The 22,382-nt window shown below is 44.7% G+C and overlaps 1 protein-coding gene across 1 annotated transcript; it reads right to left on the bottom strand.

Annotated features, from left to right (window-relative positions):
• Positions 1-396: 396 nt before the first annotated feature.
• DLX3 (distal-less homeobox 3) lies at positions 397-3,835 on the bottom strand. The gene is made up of 3 exons (XM_006832474.1): positions 3,511-3,835; positions 2,269-2,459; positions 397-744 (listed from the first exon to the last, which is right to left on the bottom strand). Exons 1-3 carry the CDS (start codon positions 3,833-3,835, stop codon positions 397-399), a joined length of 864 nt encoding a protein of 287 aa, XP_006832537.1.
• Between the last annotated feature and the right edge of the window lie 18,547 nt (positions 3,836-22,382).

Raw genomic sequence — 22,382 nt, 5'->3', positions numbered from 1 at the left:
TGCAAACGCTCCACAGTCTCCCTCATCCCTCAGGTCTCCAGTCTGGGGTACAGGTATAAGTTTTCAGAAACTGAAAGGTGATGAGCCATCATTTAAAGCCGATCCAGGCTCCCGGAGCAGAAGGGGAACAGCAGTCCCAGCTGGGATGGCATGTCCCAACATCTGGAGGGACACTCCAGTATCTGGGCAGGGGGTGGGAAATTCAGGGGACATCCTTGGTCCATGCAGATTTCTTCTGGAAGCGCTTGAGTTCCTGGAGGAAGGAACAAGGGAGGGGGAAAGGAGGTACCCCTTCCCCCTGTGCTCCTTCAGGATTCCTGAGTGTCAGCTAGGACTGAGTTGCCTTCTGCCTGGTCCTGGGGGTCCTTCATGGGGGGTTCAGGCCAGGTGGGATGCTCAGTACACAGCCCCAGAGTTGGGCGGGGGCCCTGGGGAGGCGTGGTGCAGGGTGGCTGGCTGAGGCGGCTGCTGCTGTAAGTGGGGTCCACTCAGGTTCTGCGCATGATACCAGGAATTGGTGGGGTCGTCTAGGTAGCTGGGGGAGGCGCTGTACGGGAGCGGTGGGGGCAGCTGGCTTCGGGCAGGGGCTGGAGTGGAGTGGGAGGAGGTGTCCCAGAGAGCAGGTGAAGGTGGTGAGTTGCAGGCCATAGAATCACTATTGTTGGGACTGTGCTCTAGGGGCACCTCCCCGTTCTTGTAGAGCTTCTTGAACTTGGAACGGCGGTTCTGGAACCAGATTTTCACCTGGGCAGGAGAGGAATGGGGCAGCTGGTTAGTCTCCGAGAGAGTATGGAAGGAATACCCTGCAGGGAACCCCGCCTAGAGGGTAAGACCAGTGCCCAAGGTCATACCACAGAGACAGGCAGATCCCAGGAGTTCTAACTCAGACCTGGGATAGAAATGTGACTAGAAATATTTGGCTATTCAAATTCAGCTCTGCCATTAAGTGTGCCACCTTGGGCAAATGACTTACCCTCTTTGGTTTTTCAGCTTTCTTTCTACAAACCAGGGACCACGATAATACTGTTACCTATCTCTGAGGGTCATTATGAAGCTCAAATAATTTCATACATATAAAGAACTTACACTAGCACTTAGGAAATGCTCGTAAGAGACAGAGTAAGCCAGGATAGGCGGTTGGCGGCATTTTGTTCACAGACACTCATAAGCAGAGTTGCACAGATACACAAACACACACCCACATACACATCTCCATAAGTAGCCATGAATCTACTCACAACTTCATACACAGCCACCGGACTGTCAAGATACACACAGGCACAGATACACCCAAATAAACACCCACAAACATGAGTGGGCATGGAGAAGCCCTCCTGGACTGGGTTAGTTAATGGGGGTGGCCTGGGGGCCCAGAAGCAGGTGAGCTATGCTTCCCCATATTTCCCTTGGGGTATCTCCCCCTCCTCCTGCCACTCCCCACCCCATGACTGGTACAAACAATGAATCAGCTCCTCACGGGGTGACCCAGATTCCCCAGCAGACGGGGCCCCACGCAGCCGCAACCTAGGCCAGCCTGTCAACACCTGTACAGAGCCAGGCATTTGCCACTCCTCCCCTGAGCAGTGACAGGCTGCCAGGGGCTTTGGGGACAGGCTGAGGATGGAGAAATGGGGTGAGGTAGCTTCCACCTTTAAGTCTCCATCCCCTCTTGGCCAGGAACCACTCTTTTTGGCTTTAAGCAGAGAAAAATATGGAGTATTTAGATGCTGAGCTGGAATGTGGTGCTCTGATACAACACACCTTTTTAGATATACACTCACACGTGTACACACGTGCCTATCCATCCATAAACACGAGCAATACTCCTTATGTGCACATTCCCACGTACACACAGACCCACCAGTGGGTTGCAAACATGCACACATATATACATGCATATGTCCTTCCCTCCTATGCCTAACGTGGGACAAACATAATGTGAATTCCTATTAAATGAATGGCCCACCACTGTTGGGGGGTTGTGGGAGTTGGCCCTGGGGTGAAAGGAACAGGCTATGGGAGCTGGGGTTCTTTGTGACAGACATACACAGTTGCACAGATTCATAAATATGCACACCTGTACATGGAGCTAACTGCTAACAAACTTTCAACAGAAGTTGAGACTTGAGCTCCCCCCTCCCCACACACACACACACTCCACATTCCTGCAGAAAACAAGAAAGCCCACCAGACTCCGAGGCACCTGGGAGCCCTGGGGTCCCGCGCGCCCCCACCCGGCCCCACGACCCTCGACCGCCCAGCACCCACCTGTGTCTGCGTGAGGCCCAACTGCGCGGCCAATTCGGCGCGCTCGGGCAGCGCCAGGTACTGGGCCTTCTGAAAGCGACGCTGCAGGGCGGCCAGCTGGTAGCTGGAGTAGATGGTGCGCGGCTTTCGGACCTTCTTGGGTTTTCCATTCACCATGCGCACCTCGGCTTCCGGCTCCTCCTTTACCGACACTGCGGACAATGTACCGGGTGGAGAGTGGCTCAGTTTCGGCGGGCAACCCCAGCGCCCTTCGCGGTTCCGCGGAGCTCCCCACCCGCCGGTCCCTGACCAGCCCCGGGACTTCCCGGCCACAATATCTCCAGTCGGCGCCCCAGGAGGAGTCGCGGCTACTGAGTCGGAGCCGGCGGCCGCCCACGACGCGGCGCTCCAAGCTCCGCGTCCGGCTCCCCGAACGCGGTCTCCGGCGCCAGGAACCACCCGGGCGCGGACCGCGGTCGCTTTGCCTACAACGCCGCCAGGATGGCCTCCGGCCGCGCAGCGTGCCCCCAACCCTCGGCTGGCTGGCCCTTCTCATCCCCCCCCCACCGGGCTGGCTGAAGAGTTTCTAGGTCGCTCCTGCCTTTTCTTTTTTCTCTTCTCTTGCTTTCCATTTTTAGTTTTAGATTTACACAAGAGTTGCAAGGATAGTACAGAAACGGTCTCCTATCTTTCTCTCTCTCTCCCTGCCTTTCTTTTTTTGCCTTCTTTTCCTCTCATCCATCCTTCTCTCTGTCTCCCCACTTTCTCTTTTTCAGCTTCTTCACAGTTGATGGCTCCCTCTGGGTTTTTCTGTAACATCATCGGGCCTCTTTACACCGTCCCTTACCACTCTCTTGTCTCCCCATCCCAAATCCAAAAGTGGGTTCACAGAGCTTCCAGTCCCTGCTGCCCACTTCCAAACCCTCTGCTACCCACGGAGCACCTCCGATTCACAAGTGCCCCCCTCAAATCACCTCCATTAACAAAGTCCCCGACAATCTCCAGCTTCTCGTTTCTCTCGCAGCTCCCTCCCACCCCCGTCCGCACCCGAGACACAGGAACCCCTGAAACTCCCAAATGCTCCAAGTCTTGGGACTGGAAGGTGACCTCTGGGGTCATCTAGCACACCTTTTCTAAGTCAAGGCAAATTCTTCAGGTATTTTCTTTGCCCTGAAATCTTCCCTAGATTTTGGCTACAAATTCCTGTCTCCTCGGTAATCTTCCGGTGTTTCCCACCCTCCCAAGAGAACCCGCGGTCCTCACCTGGATCCTGGGCAGGCAGTGGCTGCTCCCTGTACGCTCCGTATTGTCTGTAGGAGGCTCCGTAGGTATATTCCGACTTGGGCGAGTAAGCGCCAGTGCCTGCAAGCCCGTTGAGATTGAACTGGTGGTGGTAGGTGTAGGGGTTCACGGTCTGGCCATAGGGCTGGCTTGAGTAATAGTCGTGCTGGGGCGCGCTGTAGTAACCCAGGTCGGTGACAGAGGACTCAGGGAGAGTGGGCGAGTCTTTGGAGCCCGCATGGCAGCTAAGCGAGCTGGAGAGGTCGGTGAGGATGCTGCTGAGCTTGCGATCGAAAGAGCCACTCATCCTGGCGGCCGCTGCGCCTTCCTGGGGCTGGCCACAGCTGGAGACCAGGCAGGGGTGTGTGTCCAGATGGCGAGGGGAGGGCCTGGTCGCGTCTCGGGGGAGGGGGAAGCCAAGGGGCGCTCAGATCATCGTCCGCTGTCGGCGGTAGCTGCGCGCCTCTCTCGTCGCGTCCCAAGCCACAGTCAAATGCTGCCAGCTCCGCCCGGCGAGCCGGTTATAGACTCAATAGTGGAGTCGGTGAGGGAGGCTCCAGCGCGCTGATTGGCTGCAACTCTTGCCTTCGAGGCAAAACACGCTCTTGCGCTCTTTCTCGCCTCTCTCTCCCTCATTCTTTGTTGTTACCCAAAACACACACACACACACCCCTCTCTGCTGCTGCTGCTGCTCCTCCTATAGCTCTCCCCCAGCCCAAATAAACCTGAGTGTCTCTGAAGGAGGGAGTGTGTGTGTGTGTGTGTGTGTGTGTGTGCGCGCGTGTGTGTGGCTCTACTGAGCCCAGGGGCTGACAGTCTGACTCTCTGGATGGGCCTCTGGGGGGTGTAGGCTCAGGTGTGCCGGGGAAGAAGGGGAATTTGCCCATTGGGTGTTTGTGGACGGAGGTGGTCCAGGGTGGTATTATGTGCAAATGACAGGCAGACAAGTGTGTTCAAAGTGGAGAGGACCCAGAGACTACGGACCCAGAGACTACGTATCCATTCGGCACAGTAGACTTACTGAGGCCCACAATGCTTTTAGAGGCCCATGAAAAGAGCATTTTTGTAAAGATCAGGTGAAAAAAATAAAGAATTTTAGGCCAAATAAAATGTTTGTATATATAGTATTAATATACTGTCTTTATGTCAAGACAGTCATAAAATCTAATTTAAAAACTAGTTTACATACAAAGGGGACCACAAGGCGAAAGTGCTGACGGACATGAAAGTCAGAGTTTGGCCCTGGGAAAATCTGTTGGAGAGGGCTGTGTGCAGGTACAGGTGTGTATGGAGAAGCCAGGAGCGCACAGTGCAGAGCTACCGCTGAAATGCTACGGTTTGCCATAGTGAGCAGGGCAGGGGTACTCATGAAGTTAAGGGATCACAGACTGACTCTAGTGTGCTTCAGTAAGTTTGGAGGCAGATTTTATTAATTTGGGGGCCACACCGAATGGATGGGTATTTTAAGGGATCTGATATATGGAACAGGTGGACTTGGAGTGTGTGATATGAGATGTGCACATGTGCAGGGGTGTGTGTATGAGAACGTGTATTTGTGTAGGTAGGTGTGTAATTCAGGGAGTGGTAAAGCCATGCAAAAGGTGTGTGTGTGGATATACTCAGATGTACATAAAACTTTCCATGCCTTCCCAACTTCCAGTAGATAGGATCCCTGACACTTTAAGTCCCTTTCTCCCAAGAAGGGCTCAAAGAAGAAGGGGCTCCCCTCCCTGAGGACCCACAGGTCAGGCAGGTCCTGAGCCTTCCCAGCTCTTTCTGACTCCTGACCCTTTGTCCAGTCCATTCTCAATTCTGCCCTTTTTCCTGCCTTTCTTTGGGGGAGGAGGAGCTCCTCCAAATCTATTTCCTAGCCTCAGACACCTTTCTGTCGTCAGGATTACATACACGCGTGCCCCCTTCAATTTTCCTCCAGTTAACCTTCCCCAACCTAGCCGGGCTAAGGCGTCCTAGGAACACGCAATGCCAGCGCGTCACCTGGCGGCCTTCCCAGCACTCTGCAGTCTACCCAAGCCCGGAGTCTGGCCAAGCCCCGCGAGGGGTCTCTCCACTTGGACCTTGTCAGGCAGAGAAATTTGCAGGAGGCTCGGTGTTCTCTTCTAAAGTCAGACCCCCGGGGCGGACTGCTAGGGATTCAGAGGGTTTGGAGAGCTGTAGTGGGCGGAGACAGAACCCACAGTCCGCGGGCCCAAGGGCAGGAGCGCGCGTAGGGTCTGAGTCGCTTAGTGCGACTGCCGTGTGGGAAAGGTGGGGGCGGGGGCCGAGCAAGGGGAGCGCTATCTGTCTGTCTATCTCCGCGTCCCCCCAGCGCCTATCGCCCGCCGCTCCGAGCCCGTGGCGGGGCGAGTTGCCACCCGCTTTGGGTGCCCTCTGTTCTGCTGCCAAGAGAGCCCGCGGCGGTGGGGGCAGGAAGGGCACTGGGCGGACCCGCTCCCCCTCCCAGGATGGGAGTTAGGGAGGCAGGCAGGGCCTGCTTGGGAGCCCCCATCTTCCCACAGAGAAAGGACTGTATCGGACAAGCCCCTTGTCAGGGGTTCATTCATTTCACTTATCAACCAGGAAGGGCCAAGGGGTTCCAAAATTCAAAGGAGTCCACCGTGCCCAGAAGGTCACAGAGAAACCTCTCTCCTCTTCCCTACTTTACCTCTACCGCAACCCGGGCTCCTGAGCCAAGTGAAGGCGCACTGGACTTGGAATCTGGAATCCTGACATTTTGGAAGGGTGGTGGGTTATATTAGGGCATGCTCCCCTATGCTTTGAAATTCTGCATCCTAGGATGTACTGAAACTGCAACGTTAAGGACTTAAGTGAGCAATTAAACAATTATTTAGTAATGTGAAGTTTAACATCTCATTCTGCACCATGCTGCCTGTGCCAAGACGCCAGGGACTGCGTCTGTCCAGTTCATTGCTGTCTGTCTGCCAGATGCCTAGGACAGGTCCTGGCACACACAACCTCAGTGGTCAGTAAATGTTTGTTGCATGAATAAACAAGATTCCTTAAGAAAGGAGATGGGTTAAGTCCCTGGACACTGCTCTGGTGGACCTTGGCTGAGGCTGAGGTACATTTGGCAGGGTCAGGAAAAGAGGAGGCAAGGAGCAGGACAGACACTGAGCTGTCCAGATGGGTTATGAGTGGCCTGTCAGGCCAGCAGGACTGGAGCCACCAGTTATGAGGCTTGCACCTGCCTGCTCAGGGTAGCGAGGTCACCAGAGGATACAGTGGGACCAGTGCTGCCTACTGCACCTTGTCTGGGCTAACGAGACGAGCAGGTGTCAGCCTGGTCAGACTCCTGTCCTTAATGAAGGGATTCTGCAGGGTGGCCTGTGTGAGGGGACTCTGGGAGGCCAGCAGCCAGGAGAAGGGACAATGCTAACAAATACTCCGGTCAGGGTCCATAACTCACCATTTCCCTGACACTGAGCAAAGGGACGCTGTTGAAACAAACTGTTCCCTGGAACCCAGGCATCTTACCACTTAGGCACTGCCACAGCAACTGGCCTCACAGACAGATAAGATCGGCGGAAAAGAAAAACTCAGGAATCAGAGTTAAGTCAGGCCTTTTTTTCTTTTCAGCCTGGGGAGGTGGCGCCATCTAGTGTTGAATTCAAGAAGGCGAGGGAACAGCTCCTCTGAGGTCTTAACAGAAGGCAAGCGACCCCAAAGGAAAATCTCCTGAATTTATTTTAGGAGAGTTGCTTTGAGTTGGAATCCATAGCAGTGGGTTTGGTGTGGTTTGGTTTTCATCAGCACTAAACTGTCAGTGTGTCATACTGTGGTGCCTTGCGTGTTGCTGTGATGCTGGATATACCACCAGTAATTTGAACACCAGCAGGTGTACCCATAGCAAACAGCAGAACTTCCAGACTAAAGCAGAATAGGAAGAAGGAGAGGCGGACCAATTCTGAGTATTAGCCACTGAAACCCTTATGAATCGCAGCAAAATATTGTCAGCTAGAGTGCTGGAAGATGAGTCCCTCAGGTTGGAAAGCACTTAAAATACAAATGGGGAAGAGCTGCCTCCTCAAAGTAGAGTTGACCTTACTGATGTGAATAGCCCTTCATTTGCTGATGGGCATAACTCAAAACGAGAAGAAATAACTGCAAACATTCGTAGATAATTGGAACCTGGAATGCTCGAAGTATGAATCTAGGAAAATTGTTGTTGTCAAGTGCTGTTGAGTTGGTTCCGACCCATAGCGACCCTGTATAGGATTTCTGAGGAACTGCCAGTAGGTTTGAACTTCTAACATTGCAGTTCAAACTGACCTTGCAGTCCAGCGCATTATCCTGCAGCACCACACCAGCCTTCCTAGGAAAATTAGAAGTGAAAAATGAAATGGAAACAAAAGACCTATACAAAGAAAACTATAAAAAGCTACTATAAGAAACTTACAAAAAACGGAAGACTATTCCATGCTCGTGGACAGAAGACTTAACATTGTGAAAATGTCAATGCTACCCAAAACAATCTATAGCTATAAAGCAATCCCAATCCAGATTCCAATATAATTCTTTAAACAGATGGAAAAACTTATCACTAACTTTATATGGAAAGGCTAGCGACCCCAGTACATTACTAAAAAAGTAGAGCAAAGTAGGAGGCCTCTCATGTCAAGATCTCAAAACACAGCCACAGTAATCAAACCAGTCTCGTACTGGTACAATGAAAGATGCATAGATCAATGGAACAAAATTGAGAACCCAGAAATAAATCCCTCTCCCTATGCTCAGTTGATCTTTGACAAAGGACCAAAACACATTAAATAGGGAAGAGAGAGTCTCTTCAACAAATGATGCTGGAAAAATTGGAAAGTCATTTGCAGAAGAGTGAAACAAGACTCATATCTCATATGATGTACAAAATGAATTCAACGTGGGTTAAAAATCTAACTGTGAAACCTAGAACTGTAAAGACCATCAACGAAAAGCTAGGAACAAACTAGGGACTCTGATACATGGCAAAAATCCCTGCAAAAATGGTTAAAATGGGAAATGTTTCATTGTATTGCTACAATAAAAAAACAAACAACCAGAAATAAAATTAAAAAACCATAACTGCAAATACACAATCAGCAGAAGACAAAACAGATGACTGGACATCCTAAAAATTAGACACTTATGTATTTCAAGAGATTTTACCACATGAGTAAAAAGTTAATCTACAGACTGAGAAAATTTTTGGCAATGATATATCAAACAAGAGACTACTCTCCAAAATTTATAGATGACTTCAGCACTCAACAACAAGTAGACAAACACTCCAATTTAAAATTGGGCAGTGGGGGGAATGGGCAGAGGGCATGGACAGACGCTTCAAAGAAGACATTCAGACGGCCAGGAAACATATGAAGAGATGCTCACAATCATGTTAACTTGGGTGATGGGAAGGCATTTATAAAAAATGAAAAGCATAAAGATTGATATCATTTAGTGAACTGAAATGAATGGACAGTGACGATTTAAAATAGGATAATTATGTGGTTTACTATGCTAAGAATGACAAATTGAGGAATGTCATGACATTCATTGTCAAAAAGAATATTTCAAGATCTATCCTAAAGTACAATGCCGTCGTTCATATGCTAATACCCATAAGCCTACAAGGAAGACCAGTTAATACCACTATTATTTAAATTTATGCACCAACCACTAAATCTAGTGATGATGACATTGAAGAATTCTACCAACTTCTTCAGTCTGAAATTGATCAAACATGCAATCAAGATGTATTGATAATTACTGATGATTAGAACACAAAAATTGGAAACAAAAAGGAAGGAAAATATGGCCTTGGTAGTAGAAGAGATGCTGGAGATCACATGATAGAATTTTGCAAAAGCAGTGAGTTACTACTTGCAAATACCATTTTTTTCCAACAACATAAACAGTGACTATAAGTGTGGACTTCACCAGATATAGGAATAAAATTGACTACATCTGTAGGAAGACATATGGAGAGTCTCAGTATCCTTAGCCAAAACAAGGTCAACTGTAGAACAGACCCCCAGCTGCTCATATGCAAGTTCAAACTGAAGCTGATGAAAATTAAAACAAGTCCACAAGAACCAAAAGAAGTTCTTGAATACATCCCATCTGAATTTAGAGATCATCTCAATAACAGATTTGATGGATTAGACACCAATGACCGAAGACCAGAAGAATTGTGGAATGGCATCAATATCATATAGAAAAATAGCAAAAGGTCGTTAAAAAGACAGGAAAGAAAGAAAAGACCAAAACGGATGTCAGAAGAGACTCTAAAACTTGCTATTGAACAAGAGAAGCTAAAGCAACTAGAAGAAATGACAAAGTAAAAGAGGTAAATAGCAAGTTTCAAAGGGCATTTCAAGAAGACAAATTAAAGTATTGCAATGAAATGTGCAAAGACGTGGAGTCACAAAATCAGAAGGGAAGAACTCGCTCAGCATTTCTCAAGCTGAAAGAAATGAAGAAAATATTCAAGCCTCAGTTGCAATATTGAAGGATTCTATGGACAAAATGGATTCTATGGAAAGGATTCTATGGTAAAAATAGAGTCCTGGTGTGGTGCTGTAGAATCAGCACTGGACCATGCAGGGTCGGCTTGAACCCTATACAGGGTCGCTATGAGTCAGAACCGACTCCACGGTACATAACAACAATAACTATGGACAAACTACTGAAAGATGCAGGAAGCATCAAAAGAAGTTGAAAGGAATGCACAGTCACTATACCAAAAAGAAATGGTCGATGTTCAACCATTTCAAGAGGTACCATGTGATCAAGAACTGAAGATATTAAAGGAAGAAGTCCAAGCTATGCTGAAGGCATTGGTGAAAAATAAGGCCCCAGGAATTGATGGACTACATATCGAAATGTTTCAACACACCAATAATGTTGGAGGTGCTCACTCATCTATGCCAAGAAATTTGGAAGACTGGCCAATGGATTGGAAGAGATTCATATTTGTGCCCATTACAAAGAAAGGTGACCCAGCAGAAGGTGGACATCATGGAACAACATCATTAATATCACATGCAAGTACAATTTTACTGAGGGTAAATTCAAAGAACAGTGCAGAAGTACACTGACAGGGAGCTGACCAGAAATTCAAGCTGGGTTCTTAAGAGGACATGGAACGAAGGATATCATTGCTGATTTCAGATGGATCTTGGTTAAAAGCAGAGAATACCAGAAAGATGTCTACTTGTATTTTATTAACTGTGCAAAGGTATTTGACTGTGTGGATCATAACAAATTATGGACAGTATTGTGAAGAATGGATATTTGTGCTCATAAGAAAACTGTGCACAGACCAAGAAGCAGTCTTTTGAACAGGACAAGGAAATACTGAATAGTTTAAAATCAGGAAAGGTGTGTATCCTTTCACCATACTTATTCAATCTGTATATAGAGGAAATACTACGAGATTCTGAAGTATATGAAGAAGAACATGGCATCAGAATTGGAGGAAGACTCGTTAGCAACCTGAGATTTGAAGATGACACAACCTTGATTGCTGGAAGCAAAGGGAACTTGAAATACTTAGTGATGAAGATCAAAGACCATAGCCTTAGTATAGATTGCACCTCAATACAAAGAAACCTAAAATCCTCACAACTGGATCAATGAATAACATCATGGTAAAAGGAGAAAAGACTGAAGTTGTAAAAATCTTCCTTTTGCTTAGATCCACAATTAACACTCATGAAAGCAGCAGTCAAGAAATCAAGTGATGTATTACATTAGGCAAATCTCAAATACCTTTTTAAAAGTGTTGAAGAGCAAAAATACCACTTTGAGGACTAAGGTGCACCTGACCCAAGCCACAGTCACATCACCTCATTTGTATGTGAAAGGTGGACAATGAATAAGGAACACTGGAAAAGAATTTATGCGCCTGAATTATGGTGTTGATGAAGAATATTGACAGTACCATGGTCTGCCAGGAAAACAAACAAATCTATTTATAAGAAGTATAGCCAAATGCTCCTTAGAAGCTAGTGGGAGTGAGATTTCATGTCTCATATTTTGGACATGTTGTTAAGAGGGACCAGTTCCTGGAGAAGAGCATCATGTTTGCTAAATTGAAGGGTCAGTGAAAAAGAGGAAAACCCCAGTGAGATGGATTGACACAATGGCATCTACAATGGGCTCAAATAGAACAATTGCAAGGATAGCACAGGACCAGACAGTGTTTAGTTACGCTGGGCATAGGGTCACGATGAATCAGAAACTTTTGGCATCTAACAACAGCAACAATACAAAAATGCAAACAGAAATCCAGAAGATATAAATTTCAGATATAAATAATATATTGAAAGAGCTATTTCAACAACAAATTGCCATAGAAGGAGCCTGGTGGTACAGTGGGATAAGTGTTGGGCTACTAACCAAGGTCAGTGGTTGGAATCCATCAACTGCTTCTTTGGAGAAAGATGAGGCAATCTTCTTCCTAAAGATATACAGCCTCGGAAACCCCATGGAGCAATTCTCCTCTGTCCTAGATGAGTTCTACTCTGTTCATTATGACTTGGGATCAACTGGACCACAATGAGTTTATTGTGTGTGTGTTTTGTTTTTTAACGAACACTAAATAAGCAGCTTCAATGGTGAAGTGGTTTAGAGCTAGGCTGCTTACCAAAAGGTCAGTAGTTCAAACCCAACAATTGCTCATGAATAAACTTAACAAGTCTGCTTCTGTAAAGACTATGACCTTGGAAATCCTACAGGGCAGTTCTGTTCTGTCCTATTGGGGGTCTCTATGAGCCAGAATTGACTCAAAGACGCATGAAATAAGCACTAAGTATTCATCATCCTCTTGATTCCTGGCTGCCAATTTCTCCTGCCCTTACCATCCTTGTCCATAGAAGAATTGATGCTTTTGAGTTATGGTGTTGGAGGAGAATACTGAAAGTGCCGTGGGCTGCCCAAAGAACCAATAGATCCGTTTTGGAAGAAGTGCAGCCAGAGTGTTTCTTAGAGTGTAAGATGGCCAAACTTCGTCTCTCATACTTTGGACATATTGTCAGGAGGGAGCAGTCGCTGGAGAAGGATATCATGTTTGGTAAGGTGGAGGGGCAGAGGAAGACCCCCAACAAGATGGATTGGACAAGTGGCAGCATTGATGGACTCAAGCGTGGCAACAATAGTGAGGTTGGTCCAGGATCGGGCAGTGTTTCATTCTGCTGTGCATAAGGTTGCTATGAGTTGGTACCAACTCGATGGCACCTAAAAACTACAACAACCATCCTTGTCCAGCCATCACGTTGCTCCTTTCCTTGGGTTTCTCATTTGTAAACGAAACAATGGATTATTAGGTGGAGTTAGGAGTCTTGTTCTATGCTTTTAAATTCAAGGATTCTTATCTCTCAAGGAGGCACCTGCTTCTACCTTTTCACCTACTCATTTGGAGATAGGCCCTAGCACTTTGTAGGTGGGTCCACAGCAGAACATCCACCCCGCTCTTCAGTTTCTACATGAACAATTCAGAGCATTGGTGACAGTCTTCACATCGTATCACCATTTCACCATTATCAATTTCTCTATCCACATTGCACCAACATTGACTTATGGCTCACTACCTATCCACCGCCATTTCTCAACTATTCTTTGAAAGATTAAAATAGAATTCATATCAGGATATTGACATACAATCAACCCATTTAAATGCTACAATTCAAGTTTTTAAAAATTTACCATAGTCACAGATATGGACAACCATCACCACAGCCAAATTTGTCACCTCAAAAAGAAACCCTTTAGCTATCACTTCCTATTCCCCTTCCATTTTCCTCACAGCCTTAAACAACAACCACTTACTTACTATTCTTTATAGATGGCCCTATTCTGAACTTTCATGAATGAAGTCATATATGTGATTTTTTTGTAATTAGTTCTTTTTATCAGTTAGCATGTTTTCAAGGCCCATCCATGTTATAGATGTATCAGTATTTTATTTCTTTTGATGTCTGAATATATGAATATATTCATTATATGAATATACCATATTTTATTTATCCATCCATTCATTGATTTGAGTTGTTGGCATATTTTGACTACTATGAACATACTACAGTAAACACTCAGGTACAAGTTTTTGTGTAGTTTCCCCCCCACCCCTTTTTCCATTTCCCGATGGCATATTCCAGGAATGGAATTGCTAGGGTCATATAGTTTTTGTTGTTGCTAAGTGCCATCAAATTGGTTCCAATCTATAATGACCGTGTATAGGGTTTCCAAGGAGTGGCTGGTGAGCTTGAACCACCAACTTTGCGGTTCAAACTGACTTTGCAGTCCAGAGCATTAACCTACAGTGCCACACCAGGACTGCAGGGTCATATAGTAACTATGTTTAATCATTTGGGGAACTGTTTCCTAAAATAGCTGTACCATTTTAGATTCCTACCTGGTGTGGCACTTTAGAACACACACTAGGCTCCTAACGGAAAGGTTAGCAGTTTTAAACTGATCGGAAACCCTGTAGAAGTTCCCTATGAGTTGGCATCATATCCTCTCCAACACTCATTATTTGACTTTACAATTCTAGTCATTCTAGTGGGAGTTAAGTGGTATCTCATTGTGGTTTAGATTTACATTTTCCTGATGACTAATAGTTCATATGCTTATTGGTCATTTGCATATCTTTCTTTGAAAAATATCATTGCCCATTTTTAATTAGGCTATCTGTCTTTTTATTATTGAGTTCCAGGAGTTCTTTATATATTCAAAATGTAAGTTCCTTATCAGATATATGATTTGCAAATAGTATCTTCCATTCTGTGGATTGTCTTTTCGCTTTCTTGATTGTCTTTAAAACAAGCGTTCACAATTTTCATGAAGTTCTTTTTTTCTTTTCTTTCTTTTATTGTTCATGATTTTGGTGTGTTGTCCATGATCTTTTTGGCAAATCGAATGTCATGAAGATTTATTGCTATGTTTTCTGAAAGTTTTTTAGCTTTCCTTAATGTAAAATCTCTATTATTTCCTTTCCGGTTAGTTTGCTCTTCTTTTTCCAATGTCTTAAGGTTAGGTTAGTGATTTGAGATCTTACTTAATATAAGCATTTACAGCTATAAACGTCCCTCAGTGGTTCAAACTCACCAGCCACTCCTCAGAAACCCTATACAGGGTCACTATGAATCAGAACCAACTCCATGGTGCTTAACAACAACAAATACTGTTTAGCTGCTTTCCGTACATTTTGATATGTTGTGTCTTCATCTTCATTCTTCTCAAACTGTTCTCCTTTGGACTCCTTTTTAGAATCATTGGTTATTTAGGAGTATATTGTTTAACTTTCACTTACTAGTGAGTTTCCCAAATTTTTCCTGATATTGATTTCTGATTTCATTTCGTTGTAACCAGAGAGTATATTTGTCTGGTTTCCATCCTTTATAATTTATTGAGGCTTGTTTTATGACCTAGAATGTTGTTGTTGTTGTCACGTGCCGTGGAGTCGGTTCCGATTCATAGTGACCCTGTACAGGGTTTTCGAGGCTGTAAATCTTTATGGGAGCAGAAAGCCTCATTTTTCTCCCGCGGAACAGCTGGTAGTTTCTAACTGCTGACCTTGTGGTTCGCAGCCCGATTCGTAACCACTACGCTACCAGAGCTCCTTATGACCTAGAATACCCTAGGATATATTCCATGTGCACTTGAGAAGAATGTATATTCTTTCGTTGGGTGGGATGTTCTGTAGATGTCTGTTACTTCTAGTTGGTTTTTGTTGTTGGTGTTAAGTGCTGTCGAGCTGATTCCAACTCATAACAACCCTGTATAGAGTTTTCAGGGAGCAGCTGGTGAGTTTGAAGCGCCAAGCTTGCAGTTCAAACCAACCTTGAGGTCGAGTGCTTATCCTATGGCGCCACCTTCTATTTCCTTATTGATTTTCTGTCTTGTTGTTCTGGTCGTTATTGAAAATGGGGTACTGAAATCTCAAACTAGTATTATTGTGTTATCTATTTTCCCCTTCATTACTGTTAGTTTTTGCTTCATGTATTTTGGTATTCTGTTATTAGGTTCAGATACTTGTAATTGCTACATCTTCTTGATGGATTGATACTTTTATCCTGATAAAATATCCCTTTTTATATCAAGTAGCATTTTTTAAAGCCGGTTTTAAGCAGGGGTAGAATATCATCAAATTTTTATCTTAGAATGATCCCTCTGGCTGTTCTGTGGGGATGAATCAGAGGGGATAGGAATGGAGCCTGGGAAATCGGCTAGGAGACTACTTCAGAAGTCTAAGAAAGAAGAAATGCAGTCTGGGCTAAGGAAGAATCAGGGGAGATTGAGAGACACACATGAATTTGAGAGAAGGTAAGGAAGATGGAGTGGAAGCACTCAGGAATGGATTGGATTGAGTGGTGGGGGAGTGGAGGAGGGGAGGGATGACCTTTAGGCTTCTAATATGGGCAGCTGAGTGGAAGGTGGAGCCATTCTTTGAGGGGGAGAAGACAGCATAGAGAGGGCATGCTTGATAGAGAAGGGGTGTCTAGTTTGTTGTTGTTGTTTTCACTTTTTAGTGGAGGATAATATACGTGCAGAAAAAGGCACAGATCCTAAGAGTCAGTTCAATGGATTTGCAAAACACAAACATAATTGTGTTCAAGGTCCTTGACTTCATCCCAGCTTCCCCAGCACTCAGAAGCTTTCTCATACTCCCTTAGTTACTCCCTTCCAGGTAGTAAACACTATGTTGACATCTAGCATCATAGGTCAGTTACACATTTCTTTGTAAATGCTAATTTTATATAGAATGCATAATATAAGTGAATTTTACTGTATATATTCTTTTGTGCCTGACTTCTTTTGCTCAACATTATGCTTGTGAGATATATGCATAAGCGTCGTCAAGTCGGTACCGACCCACAGCGACCTTGTATAGGGTTTCCAAGGAGCGGCTGTGAGCTTGAGCCACAGACTTTGTGGTTCAAACCAACTTTATAGTCCAATGCATTAGCCCACAGTGCCACACCAAGATATTCATATTGTTGGATATGATTATAAATTTTTTTCATTTTCATTGCTATGTATATGTAATTCTTGGAACTTGTATGTGGATATCGTATCATGTGAATTGTTGATGTTAAGTGCCTTTGAGTTGGTTTTAGACCATAGTGACCCTATATAGGGTTTCTGAGGAGCAGCTGGTGGGTTTGAGCCACTGATCTTGCAGTTCAAATTGACCTTGTGGTCCAGCGCATTATCCTGCAGCGCCACACCATGTGAAGACACCACAATTTATTTCTCTGTCCTACTGTTGATGAGCATTTGGTAAGTTTCTAGTTTGAATCTATTATGAATAGTGCTACTACGAACATTCTTGTGTATATCTTGTGGTGCACATACATATGCACCTGTTGCTGTTGAGTACCTAAGAGTGGAATTGTGGATTATGGAGAGTGCATATTTTTAGCTTTAGAAGATAGTGTCACATCGTTTTCCTAAGTGGTTGAGCCATTAGTTCCATTTTCTTATGTGTGTGTTGATTAAGTTGACTCCAACCCATGGTAAGCCATGTTCCAAGTAGAACTCTGCTGCATAGAGCATTAGTTCAATTTTGATCATGTTGAGTCTGAGTGTCATGAGACATCAAAGAGGAGCTGTCCAGCAGAGAGTTGGTTACAAAGGACCTGAAAAATCAGCAAAGAAGCTGGAATTGGAGATGCATATTGGGTATTGGGAGCCTTTGACACCTTGTGGTAACTGACACCATGGATGTGGATGAGATTTTTCAGGAAGAAAGGAGAGAACAGAGGGCCATGGGGGTCCTGGGGCAGCACTGTGAAAGTGGTGGAAGACAATATAGAAGGATGTGGCCCTGAGCTGAGGAGGATCCCCTGGAAGTGTATTTCAGGAGGGAGAGCCCAGGAGGGCCAAATGTTTCTGTGCACATGAAATTCACATATGGACATGAGGAGGCAAGATGATGACTGAGATGTGTTATTGAATGACAACTCAAGAAGGGGCTTGGCGATATCAGGAACAGTGGGTTCAGTGGAGAGGGAGCTGTTGACAGCAGCTAAGGGGTGAGTAGGAGGGAAGGAGATGGAGAAGAGAACAAGTACAGGCAGCTCTGTCATGAAATTTGACCGTGAACGGGAGGAGGGAGGTAGAGAGGGCAGCAGCTAGAGGGAGGAGTGTGTGTGAGTACATTTTAAATGCAAGCAAGCTTATTTCCGTGTCAAGGATAGCAACCCACAGAGCAGTTAATGAAGTGTACCATCCTTGAGTGTTGGTGGTGGTGAGCCGTGGAGTCGGTTCCAACTCATAGCGACCCTGCATGCCAGAATAGGATCTGGAGTCAAATTGAAGGGGTTAGATTTAGAGCAGATTCTCTTCTATGATGTCAAGAGGGAGGATGAAATGCTAGGAGCTGGGCTCTCACTGAGCACTCACTATGCATCTGGCATGCTTAAAGTTTCTACATTTATGAGTTCATTCAGAACCCCAACAGCCCAGTGAATTGAACACTCCCATTTCTGCTTCTTGACAGATGAGTAAACTGAGGCAGAGAAGATAATCAAATGGTGGGTTCAAGGTTGAAACCTTGCTGGCATAACTCTTAACTTTTATAGGACAAGCAGGTATGTTTGCAGGTTTTATAATCAGAAGGTAGGTAATTTGATAGAATTGGCTTCTCGTCACATGGGGGTTTGCTACCCCATTCTCTGTACTTTCCCGTATGTTTGAAATATTTCAGAGTAAATAGAACTGTTCAATATCTTTGGGAGTTCCTGACTAATGGAGTCTAAATGTATGAGTGTGTGTGCTAAGTAGGTGGGAAGTTAATAGCTGAAGAAAGAGAAAGTGGTAGGGCCAGAGGTTTAAGGGGAGTAGAGAAAGTCAAGTCTGAAGCATAGTCATTGCTGTGGAGATAAGAAAAAAAGACTGATGGGAAATAGAAAAAATTCTGGGGGTGTCAGAGGCTGACTCTGGCAGAAGATCTTGAGGTTGTAGTGACCCAAGGTAGTATGATGGGGTGACACTAGGTGGTAGGCCACTCTTGCTATGGGGGGACAGCTGGGTGGGTCAGGGCTGGGATTTGCTTGGTACGCAAGGCAGAAGGACATATTAGTGAGACAGTTGTTCAGGTGGTTTTGGAGAGAGGGGAGCATCTAAGCTGAGCAAGGATGGTAGCGCAGAAAGGAGGGCTTGGAGGAGAGGGCCAGCTGGAGGTACTGGGGAGGTCAGAGTGGCAGCAGGAAAAGAATGTCTTGGAGTCAGAAAGTGGAAAGTTGGAATTTAAGATTTCCAAGTGGGAGTAGTTCTAGGTGGTGACTAGGTGCCAGATGTGGCCAGAGGTAGATTTACTATGAAGTGAACTGAACTTAAATTTTAGGACCTGTTGTTGTTGTTAAGTGGAGTTGTTTTTGACTCATAGTGACCCTATGTAGAGTTTCCTAGGAGCGGTTGGTGAGTTTGAACCATTAACCTTGTGGTTCAAACTGACCTCGTGGTCCAGTGCTTATCCTACAGTGCCGCAGCAGACTGAATAATGGTCCTCAAAGATATTAGGGGAGGCCAGGTGGCACACGCAGTTTGTGATCGGCTACTAACCTGAAGGTTGGCCACCTAAAGGTTGTACCCACCTGACGAAATGACTCTATGGAAGAAAGCCTTGGTGGTAAAGACTATGGCCAAGAAAACTGTGTGGATCAGTTCTACCTATAACACACCGGTTTGCCTTGAGATGGGGGTTGGCTCTATGGCAGACAACAATAATTCTTAGAACCTGTGAATGTTACCTTATTTGGCAAAGGGTCTTTGAAGATGTGATTAAGCTAAAGATCTTGAGATGGGGAGATTATCCTGGATTGTCAATGAGGGTCCTAAATGCCACCACAAGTGTCTTTGTAAGAGACAGGCAGAAAAGATTACACACACACACACACACACACACGAAGTTGATGTGAAGACAAAGCAGAAAAAGATTTGAAGATGCTGGCCTGGAAGAATGAAATGATGTGGCCACAAGTCAAGTGATGCTATCAACCACCAGAAGCTAGAAAAGGCAAGGAGCAGTGCACCCCCTAGAGTCTCTGGAGGGAGCATGGCCCTGCGGACACCATGATTTCTGCCCAATGAGACTGATTATCTAAACTTCAGGCCTCAGAGCTGTGAAAGGATAAATGTTTTTGTTGTTTCAAGCCACCAAGTTTGTGGTAATTTGTTAGAGCAGCCACCGGAAACTAACACAAATAATAAATGAATTAGATAAATAACACGATATAATAAAAAAAAAAATCAGTTCATTCAAAATAAGTAGAAAACGATGAAAAAAGAAACAAAGGATAGGACAAATAGAAAACAAATAGTAAGATAAGTCATCTAAAAATAGATAATGTGACCTTATTAAAATTTCAAGCATTTGCTTACCAGACACAACCTACAGACTGGGAGAAAAATTCTGGAAACCATATATCTGATAAGGATTGAATATCCAGACAACCCAACCAATAAAATAGTGTTGTTAAGTGCTATAGAGTCGTTTTCGACTCATAGTGACACTGTATAGGGTTTCTGAGGAGTGACTGGTGGGTTTGAACCATCACTTTGTGGTTCAAATCGACCTTGTGATCCAGTACTTATGTTATTCCTCTTCATGTTATCCAACATGAATCTTAGGCTTTCTTCAGATTTTTTTTATCCTTTTTTGTATTTGTTCTTTTATCTTAGTAGTATTGAGAGATTTCTCTTCTAGCTCACTAGTTCTAGCTTCTGTCTCTTCAATTCTACTCCTTTGCCCTTTGAGTGTATTGTCCATTTCTGATATTCTATTACTAATCATTTGGAACTCTTTCTGTAGGTTTTGAATAGTTTCCAATGCTCTATCCATCTTATTTGATTGTTCCTGTAGCACTTTCTTGACTTCTTCCTTATTTTTCTCAACTGCATTTTATAGTGTTTTGATACCTTTTATAATCATTTTTAGGAATTCCTTCTCAGGCGTTTCCAAAGCCTACCTATCTTCTAGTATGGAGTGTAGGTCTCCTTCCAGTTCATTTGCCTCAGTCACTTTATCTCATTTCTGGACATGTGCAGATATGGTCATCTGCTTCTGTTTTGTGGGCATCTTCAGGGGTTATCTGTGGACTTAATACTTAGGTGGGTATGTATTTGGGTATTTTTTATGCTTTCTGAATGCCTCCAGGTAGATGTGATCAGGAAATGGGCTTCCCTTTTCACTCTTCTTCCTGAGAAGTTTCAAGATACCACTGTTGGTTGTTTTGACGTAACTTAGGATTTAATTTTTGGCCTATTTCCTCTTTTGTCTGCTTGTCCCACTCCACAATCCCCGTTCAGGCCTTTTTTCTAGTTGGAAACAGTTCAGGACCAGCTGTGGCTGTTTGGTTTTAATTGGAAACTGTCTCTTTAAATTTTGAGGAGATCTGTGTGCATGCGTAGTAGAACCCTCCGAGGGTGGGGCTGGGGTGCCCACTAGCTCAGGCACCCCTATAGTCACCAGAATGGAGGTGTGCAGTTAGCAAGGGACCAATGAACAGATACCAAAAGAAAAGAATGTCACACCTTTATCTCAGCGGTTCTGTCAGGCGTCTGTGGCCGCTCCAATCCTTCCCCCATGTGGTCTCACCCAAGATGGCGGCTCCTGGAGCAGCTGAGTGTCCCGGACTAGAAAGCAATAGATTTCTTGCTTCTGCCACAAATTCCCCCAGCTGTGAGCCTTCCAACCTTCTAAATATTCCTTTATATGTGGTTCAGTGTTCTGAGACCAGCCCCTGAGCCTGCTTGGTCGGGTATTTTGTGTTGTTGCTGGCGGAGCTCCTTTACTGCATGTCCACCCAATCTGCCATCTTGTTTGTTCTCCTCCCATTAACTTTTTAAGCTGTTCATTTCACATGTGGGTTTCCGTACCATTTTCTTCACTGATGTTGTTTTAGTGTTTACTAAATCTTTATGATTTTTTATTTTGATGATAAGGTTTATTAATTTTCTTTAAGGTTACTGAAGAATTTATTGCTTTCTTTGCAAGTTTAAAACAGTCAGTTCTACCTTGAAATCATTTTGACTTTATCTCCATTTAGAAGTCCTGTAACTACAATATTTATTCTCTCTCTCTCTTTTTTTTTACTTTGTAGCAGTCTTTGTTTTCAGATAGATATCTGTCTTAGGCTGGGTTCTCTAGGAGAAGAAGAGCTATTTCACTGGTTTTGCTTCTCTAAAGACCCCAGCCTAAGATAGATATCTATCTGTAAACAATGACAACTACAAAATAATAATTAAAAAAAGGAATAAATATTGTAATTACAGAACTTCCAGATGGAGAGGAAGTCAAAGCAATTTTAGGATAGAACAGACTATTTTAAACTTGGGAAGAAAACAATAAATTGCCGTGTAAAAGCAAAGAAGTTTTTATCAAGGAAATGTCTCACACAATTGTTGAGACAGGTAAGTTTCAAGGCTGTAGGTCAGATGTCAGGTTGAAGGCTTCTTCTAACTCATGTAGCTGCAGGAGATGATGAACAAAAAAATTAGCAGACCAGAGAGCAGACTTCTGGCAATAAAGGTAAATGAATCCAGTGGTGGCAGGTAAGATGGCAGGCTAGTGACAACTCCCAGAACTAGCAGACAACACAGCAAACCAGTGGCTGAAGTCCAAAGAACTTGAAGTCAGATGACAATCAGGATCCAGACCCAGTAAATCAAGCTTTTTCCAGAGTGTCCAATATTATTGGCAGTAGGCCACACCCCCAAGGAAACTTTCTTTCAATTGATTGGCCGTTCATAGCAGATTTCATCATGGTGTTGATTGTTGTTAAGTATCATGGAGTCAGTTTCAACTCATAGTGACCCTACACAGGGTTTCCAAGGCTGTAAATCTTTACAGG

The sequence above is a fragment of the Chrysochloris asiatica genome, unplaced genomic scaffold, assembly GCF_000296735.1.
Source record: "Chrysochloris asiatica unplaced genomic scaffold, ChrAsi1.0 scaffold00007, whole genome shotgun sequence".
Taxonomy (NCBI): Eukaryota; Metazoa; Chordata; class Mammalia; order Afrosoricida; family Chrysochloridae; genus Chrysochloris; species Chrysochloris asiatica.
This window is presented reverse-complemented; position numbering and strand designations above follow the sequence as displayed.